At 42.7% G+C, this 8749-nt stretch overlaps 1 protein-coding gene across 1 annotated transcript in view; it reads left to right on the forward strand.

Moving 5' to 3' along the window:
* VSTM4 (V-set and transmembrane domain containing 4) overlaps positions 1–8749 on the forward strand; it is a 120570-nt gene that overhangs the window by 85066 nt on the left and 26755 nt on the right. Inside the window, exons 8-10 of the mRNA XM_019655083.1 lie at positions 5680–5689; positions 6189–6297; positions 8024–8085. Of these exons, the coding sequence (XP_019510628.1) occupies positions 5680–5689; positions 6189–6297; positions 8024–8085 (181 nt within the window). The remainder of the gene's footprint in view (positions 1–5679; positions 5690–6188; positions 6298–8023; positions 8086–8749) is intronic.

Consider the following 8749-nt stretch of genomic DNA (forward strand, 5'->3'; position numbering starts at 1 on the left):
CAGCTCTTGGCATGTGGTATCAATTGACCTGTGTATTCCAGTGGCAGGGGATCCTATGGGGCACATTCAAAAGCCTAGAGTAAGATGTTAGGAAATTTGCCTTGTTTGCATGACTTTTGGGGGAAGGGAGTACCTGTAATTGATGCTATGAGTTACCACCCTATTTGCTGAGACCTGCATTCCTCTTTGGAGGTTCTGCACTTGATGTTGCAGGGTCCAGGGGTGACGAGTGTGCCACGTGCAGCCTTGGAAAAGGGAGCATAGAGCTGCTTGGGAAGGAACTGCTGAACCCTCCAGGGTCCATGTCAGGCATTCTCTGTCACAACTAGGATATGCGGACAGGAGGAAAGGAAGCATGTAGACATTTCTGGTATAGGTAAAATTGATCAATCGAAGCAACAACTTTCAAGCCCATGTGGAGCCAGAAACGCTTGGGTGGAGACAGCTCCAGAAAGAAGTCCTGGAGGGATGCCGGCAGGACTGGAACCACACACCTTCCTCAGACCTACTACTTTCTGGGTCGGGCTCTTTGGTCTGACAAACCACACTCGGCATCCCAGTTGTCCCAGTTCAGACCACAACAAATCCCTTTGCAGCACATGACGGACAGCTCTGTGTCCCAGAACAAGGAGCACCTCCTCATTCAATAGGAAAGAAAATCAAACGGCCTTCAAGGAAGCATTTTGATTCCTAATTCATAGGTTGAGGCACAAAGATTGTCCTGGACCAAAGGAAGCACTTGGCGTCTGGGGGCCGATAGTTGGGTGTGTGAGAGCCCCTCGTGTGAACAGTGTCTGCAGCTCCAGTATGTCCCAAGGAGAGCAGTGTTAGGACGGCTGTTTGATGGCAGAGCCAGCACTCATGCCGCAGGCGCTCTATGTGGCTCAGTGTGAGGTTGCTTTGATCTCACTTTCAGTTATGAAAGCAAGGTGTGGTTGGGTCTATGATTCTTAGTTATAATTATGATCATCAACAGGATCAGTTCAGTTTATGCCGCTTTATTTTTTTCTACTCCCAACACTCTTAGCTCTAGAGAGAGGAACAGATTTCCATGTGGCTGACCTACCCTTGTCCATCTCCTTTTTGGCAGCTGGCATCACTTATTCCAGACAATTTCCAGGAACTGGGTCATGCTCTCCTCCTGCTCTGCCCAGCTTGGCCCTTGGTGTTGCGCCCCAGCCACACCTAGGATCCCGGTACTGAGGATGGCCCCTCCTCCTCCCACCAGGGCAGGGGTTAGAGCAGCTGTGACAGTCCCAGCAGCTCCCCACTCTGAATTTAGTACCAATTTAAAATGTAGTGGAGTGCTGATAGCATCTTCCAGTACCTTCTCTTTAGGAAGCCAGTTTAAGCCTAAAGCAGACAGTGTGGATCTGGTTTCATTTACCTTCTTCCTGTCCTAGTTTTCTTGTTCTCTGGTGTCTGGTCTGGGCCCAGAGTCCTTCAGGGTCAAGGAGGCTGGCTGACCTGTGTCAGATCCCATGCTCCTGCCCAGACAAACCTCTCAGAGGCTTCATTTTCCCATCTGAGAGGGTTAGAGATTATGGATACCAAACACTTTTCACAATGCCTTGCATTGGATAGAGACAAACGTAATTATCGACTTGAACCTCTGCAGGATGTAGTTGCTTACAATTTGTTCAATGCCTGGCAAAGTCCAGGCTCCCTGCTTTACCTGGAGTCTTGGAGCAGCCCTTCATTGCTCGGGTGCAGCCTCTACCTGCATACTTGCCTGTTCTGTCCTGCGCTGGTACTTGATAGCATGGCTGTATCTGTGCCAATGGGAGGGCATGCTGTGCTCTTTTGAGCAGAGAGATTTCTGACCAAAGTTTAAGTTGAAACTTGCAGCCCTCCCCTCAGGGCCAAGACATGGCACCAGGAGATACCCAAGTGGCAACATTCTTCTCCCTGGATAGCACCGTGACACGCCCCACCCTGCGCTGTACCCACCCAACGGGTGTTAGGGTCAGTGCTATTTGGCCATTTCATGCCCCATCTAATTTAGGCTACAGTATCTCATCTAACTCTCATGATAACCCTGTGAGATGGAAAGCAAGGTTATGTCTCCCCATTTTACAGGCTGTGGGATGAGGCTCAGGGAAGTATGTGACCTGTCCAAGGTATTTCTCTAGTTAGAGTGGAACCAGCTTTAGTGCAGGCCTTCTGCCCCTGATCCAGTGCCCATTCCTAAATTTGGCCACCATGTGCCACAAAGCAGAGGTGCCCAGCCTATGTGGGACGGAGGCACCTGTGAGAGGCAGCCGGGCCGGAACCTTATACATGTCACAACAAGGGTCCCACATGTGTGCCTCCTGTCCCACCCTTGTTGGAGCCAGAAAGACAGCTCTGTTCCCCACAAATAGCACTCCCCTCAGTCTCATAGCTCTAATTTAAACAGAGCTTCCAGCCACTTTCCTAGCTTCCCTGGCCTGACTGACTCCGGTGCTACTCACTCCTTGTGTAAGAAACAAAACATGATTCTGTTCCAATCAAGATGTAGAATAACTTGTAAGTAAATTTCAAAGTGGGCTTTCTTAGTAAAAAATTCCTAGCAGCCCTGCCGGCTCAATGGCAGAATAAGATTCTGAGGGGAAATCGTCTACTGTATGTCATTGTGGTAGCTCACTGTATGAATTTCCATTGTTGAAGTATGAATTAAAACTAAATTTAGTTTAGTTCCGTTTTACTGTTTTGAAGGAAAATGGTGATGACAAAGCAGATCTTTTTCAGTTTTCTGAAAGCCCTGGGCATAATGGCCTAAGTTCATATCAATGATGTCCCAAAGCTTCCATTTTATATTGAAGAGCTGAAGAATTACATCCAGGAAAAGAGAAGAGGAAGAAGAAATGTTATTTGATTCTGCAGGGTGTGAGGTGCAGCCAGGGAGGAAGATCGAAATTCAGAGGTGACAGACAAAAAGAAAATGTTGAAAGATTTTAGCAAAAAAAAAAAAAAAAGAAAAAGAAAAAAATACTGTGCATTTAATGAAAAGCCAAAATCCAAAGGGAATTGGGGAAAATGATTGAAATAAATGTGTCAGACTGATGTGAAAGGTGCATGCCAATCTGTCAGAAAAACTCAAGAGCCTTACAAATAAGAACAGAAGGTGTGCATTATTCATTAAAGAGGAGACACAATTAGACAAACATGGGAAATGTCCGTCCTTCTAGCAATCAGGGAAATGCCAGTGAAAGGGGGTCACATTTTTCTTCATTAAATGAGTAATTTTTAAAGCAGATAAACCTAGTGTTAAAGAGGATGAAAGTATAAATACCTCCAACCATTGAATGAGTGACTATAAAGTAATACTAACTTGTCACAAATCATTTTGACAGTAGGCATTAAATAGCCTTGAACTAGTAATTCCAGCTCTAAGAATCCAACCTAAAAACAAAGGACTAAGAATGGAAAACCATTATGCATAAATATATTTATAGCAATGTTATTTATATATCAAACTAAACTAGGAAATATATTAGATGTTTAGAAGCCAGGGAATGGCTAAGTAAACTGTAGCATATCTTCTCACTGGAATAGTATGAGGATGTAACAGTTAGGAAGATGTAGATTAAGTAAAAAGAAGGGTGCAAAATTAAAATACAGTATGATTAAAAAAACAACGTATAAAAAATGAAGGAAGAGTTGAAAACACATGTCAACCCGAAAACCTGCATGTGAGTGTTTATGGCAGCTATATTATTAATTGCCATAACTAGGAAGCCCCCAAAGTATCCTTTAATGGGTGAATGGATAAATAAACCCTGGTACATCCAGACAATGGAATATTATCCAGCACTAAAAAGAAATGAGCTATCAAGCTGTGAAAAGTCATGGAGGAAATTTAAATGCATGTTATTAAGTGAAAGAAGTCAATCTGAAAAGGCACTGTATGATTCCAGCTATATGACATTCTGAAAAAGGCAAAACTATGGAGAGAATAAATAGATCAGTGGTTGCCAGGGATGAGGTTGCCAGGGGTTGAGGGGTGAGAGGGATGAATAGGTGGAACCCAGAGGATTTTTATGGCAGTGAAACCATTCTGTACGATATTACAACAGTGGATCCATTTATGTATTTGTCTAAACCCATGGAATTTACAACACCAGCATGAACCCTAAGGTAAATTGTGGACTTTGGGTGATAATGATGTGTCAATGTAGTTTTATCAATTATAACAAATGTACCGCTTCTGGTGGGGATTGATAATGGGGGAGACTATACATGTGGGGTGTGGAGCAGGGGTATATGGGACATCTCTGTACCTTCCTTTCAATTTTCCTGTGAACCTAAAACTTCTCTGAAAAATGAAGTTTATAAGAAAAATACAAGAAAAAGACTGGAAATGAAGGTTTGTGTTACATATTGTGTTTTGGTTATGATATATTTATTTTCTTTTGTCTCCATGCCTGTAATTACCATTTTAAAACATGAACATGCATTAATTTATAATTTATAATGGAAAGAAAAAAATAAACATTTCAAGGGTCTTAAAAGCTGCAAAATGAAGCTGTGCATGTGGTTGTATATTTAAGCAATTCTGAGAGTTTCTGATCCCCTTGTTTTCTCTTAGGGATTGGAGTTTTGTAAACACATGTTCTTTTGGGCTATTTGGGAATTTACATAATTGATCCTGTACTCTAAAGCTATGGCCAGTTAGAATTTCTACTCCCCATAAAAATAAACCATCTTTGGGGAACCTCCATGTGAATTGTATTCTTGGACTTTTCCCCACAATGTGTGCGATTTAATCTTTGCTTATTTTTAAAATTCTAGGACTATGCTAGAATAGCCTATTTTCTTTATTAAATACATGCAGATACTTATTTGTGTTTAAGTTACTGGTTTTCAAAGATTATACAATCACATGGTTTAATAATTAAAATTCAAAAGTTAAATAATTAATTAAAAAATATGTTTACACTGTGAAAATTCTCCCTATCCAATCTCTCATCTGTTTAGGTCCTCAGCAACCCCATTCTAAGGAACCACTATTTAAAATTGTTGTGAATACGTCCAGATTTTCTTTATGCATGTGTATGAAAATACTAATATATACTTTTCTATTTTTATTTTTTTTTAAATAGTACATTTTACACATTGTCCAACACCTAGCCTTTTCACTTAACAATGTATCTTTCCTTACCAGTACACAAATGGATTCTTCATTCCTCTTTACAGCTAGAGGACCTCATGTGTGGAAATGTGGATTCAATATAATTTCCTTAACCAGTCTCCTCCTGATGGGCAGTTGGGCTGTTTCCAAACTATTGCTATTGCCAACACCATTGTAATGACTCATACATATATTGCGTACACATGCAAGGCTGATTGTCATTCAAGAAAGCATGCAGACTCTATCCCACATGTAGCATCAAGAACAGATTTCACATCAGGGCAGTCTGGATTTGCACTTTTGTGTTGGCTGCTCACTAACACTGTCACTAAGAGCAAGTCATTTAGCATCTTTAAGTCTTGTTTTTCTTACCTGTAATATGATGCTTATCAGCCCTATCACTTTGGGTTATAGTGGATAACACATAGAAAGGACCCAACACTACCGTGATTACACAGGGTCAGATAATTGAAAACATAACACTCCTGAAAAATGAGCTCACTTAGCCTGTACTGAAGGTAACTAAAGGAATAGCAGGAGAAGAAAAGCATGCACAATCATGGGGACCCTCAGAACTTTCAGGTGCAGCTCCCCAGGCCCTTTCTCACTTGCACAGGTGCTGCTCTGCTTGGGGGTTATGAACCACAAAGATATGTGCAGGGAATCTTGGTTTTAGGGGAGCTCAAGCAGAAGTTTCTAGTGATATCTTAATACCCTACTGGTGATGTAGCCAAGGCAGACTGTGTAACCAATGAAACCAGCTGTAAACCATCAACCTATATACCCCTAAGGAACGTAGACAAGCTGGCCCTGGGTGTCTCCGGGGATTTTTGAATACTGAACAGCACATTGTAAGTCACTAACTAGCTCATCTCATTGTCATTATCTCAGCCACGGGTCAGTACCAGACCTCCAGGCATCCCTGGAGGTAAGCAAAGAGCACTCAGTTCCTGTCCAGTTTGTGAGATAACCCTACCTTACACAGGTACACAGGGGACACATGGAAACAATTGCTTCCTTTCCTTTTCCCTGAAACAAGCCTGCCTTTGCCTTCACCAGGACCTTTTTCTTCTACAGTTCAGGGGAGACTGTCACCAGCATGACCAGCTTGGCCCCGCTGCAGCCCAAGAAGGGCAAGAGAAGGAAGGAGAAGGCTGATGTTCCTCCTGCTGTCCCTGCCAAAGGTAGGAAGTTAGCCTGCAATTACCATGAGGAAACCACCATGACTGATCAGAAGTGAGTCCGAGGTTTGATGTGGGATCAGGACGGGGGAGTGCACAGATGGAGGACATGACATCTAGTGATTATATGGTCTGGAGAACCCCACCTAGATTCTAGTCATAACTGAGCTCTGTCCCTGGGCTGGGGCTGGGGGTGGTGCCATTGGCTCAGCATGGCTTTATTGGGGAGGTGGGAGGTCAACATCCACAGACTTATTCCATAGTGTGTTTCACCTTGAACTGTCAACATGCGCTGCTCATGGTGGGGTGGGGCAAGGGTGTGTCAGCATCTTGTTCATTCAAGGGAAAGAAAGCTCTTAAACCAGGTATGTCATTTATTTTGGATTTGTTCTGAGGATAAATTAGGGTTATTCTTTGACTTATGATAGTTATGACTTAGAGCAACGTAAGTGAGGAAGATGGGTGTTTCTGGAGGAGAGAACTGTACACATCTTAGGAGAACTAAGACCATGTATAGATATTTCCTAAAATAAGTGTGGCCAATTTAGAAGTTCATACCTCAACGAATTTGAAATATAGTTGGAAGTATATTGTTCACCGGATTGCCCTGGTGAACAATTTAATAACAAGGCAAGATACATTTTAACCCTCAGGTGGGGATTCACAATATGTTCCCTAGGGCAGCGGTTCTCAACCTTCCTAATGCCACGACCCCTTCATACAGTTCCTCATGTTGTGGTGACCCCCCAACCATAAAATTATTTTTGTTGCTACTCTATAACTGTAATTTTGCCACTGTTATGAATCGTAATGTAAATATCTTTTTGTTTCCCGATGGTCTTAGGCGACCCCTGTGAAAGGGTCGTTCGACCCCCAAAGGAGTCGTGACCTACAGGTTGAGCCCTGTGGTGAAGTCTGGTGGTGTTAAGGCTGGAAGGCATGGTGTTCTGTGAGGCATGACAAGTGTAGATCTGGGGAGAGGAGGGAGCAGAGCTCCCCTGTCTGGGCCAGGCATGTGCTGTTATATTGTCCCATTCAATCAGAGTAGATAGTGCCCTCCCTTACAAAAGGTGAAAGTGAGACTCAGAGAGCTAAGTAGTAGAGCCTGGCTTTGGAGTGTGAGGCTTGTCTGACTTCCAAGGCCAAGTTCAAGATCCAAATCATCTAAATACTGTTGGGCTGTCGGAAAAGTCATGACGTATTTTTTGTTTTCTGTTGCAAAAATGCGTCATGACTTTTCTGACAACCCAATGGTTACATGATGTTGGGGGAAGGGCCTCAGTTTCCTCCTCTGTTAAGGGCCTCAGTTTCTTCCTCAGTTTCCACCCTCCCTGAGGACCACTCAGGGCTGCTGCTGTGAGGGTCAAGGGTCATTGCTGTCAGTGTGAGTGTGCAGTTAGTGTGAAGCCCCAGGGAAGATCCCAGCCTCAGCCTTTACCAACTGCACCTGTTTCTCACCTGCACACCTGACATCTTTGTAGAGAGCAGTGTTTTATGCAGTTGTTTTGTTGAACTTGATGAAGGGAGAGGAGGACAAGTCCAAAGACTAGGGGAGGATCACCCCCCACTGAGGGGCACCTGTTGATACCTAGATCAGAAACTGGAGTTCTTCCATGGGTTCAGGAATGGGTTCACAAGTCTCCCCAGAATGTGTCTATGATGTTCATGATATGTGGATGTCAAGAGTCCTGGAGGAATTGTAATCTGAACACTTGACATACTTCCACAGTTCCCATAGCTGCCACGTTCCATAAACCGAAGTTGCTGAAACCACAAAGGAAAGTCACCCTGGTGAGTAATTAAATTCTGTGTTGTTACTGTCTCCTCGAGCCATGAACACACTTTAGGATCCAAGTGGCACCTTTTCTGACTCAAAACATGCTGAAAGTTCTTGGTGCTTTTGTTCAAGCAAAGGCATTCTTTCTTCTTGGTTTAGCTTTTGAGCCAGCTTTTCTCCATACTTAATTCGCAGCATGGCTTTTTAAAAATCCAAGTGGAATTCTTTTTCATTATATGAAATATAAATGCTACTTTTCAAAAAGAAGAAAAAAGTCACACTCAGGAATGTATAAAATAGAAAGTGGACCTGCTTGTATAAGTTTGTCTAATAACCACTCTCAAGAACTTATAGAAATGTTATAGCTTTGTATTTGAAATGATTTTAGATTTACAAAAGCGTTGTAAAGATAGTAGAGTTTTCTTTCTATCCTTCGCCCAGCTTCTCCTAATGATAACTAATCTTACATAGCCACTGTATATTGTCCAAATTAAATTACCATAAAAACATTCCCATTTACCACACTCCAGACTAACCAGATTTCAGCAGCTTTCCTCTAATGTTCTTTCTTTTTTTTTTTTAAATTGAGATGGTGTCATCTTTTTTTTTAGATTTTTATTGGGGAATTGGGGGATGGGAACAGTGCTGGGGAATTGGGGGAAGGGGAACAGACAAGTT

This window comes from Hipposideros armiger, unplaced genomic scaffold (assembly GCF_001890085.2).
Source record: "Hipposideros armiger isolate ML-2016 unplaced genomic scaffold, ASM189008v1 scaffold_235, whole genome shotgun sequence".
Taxonomy (NCBI): Eukaryota; Metazoa; Chordata; class Mammalia; order Chiroptera; family Hipposideridae; genus Hipposideros; species Hipposideros armiger.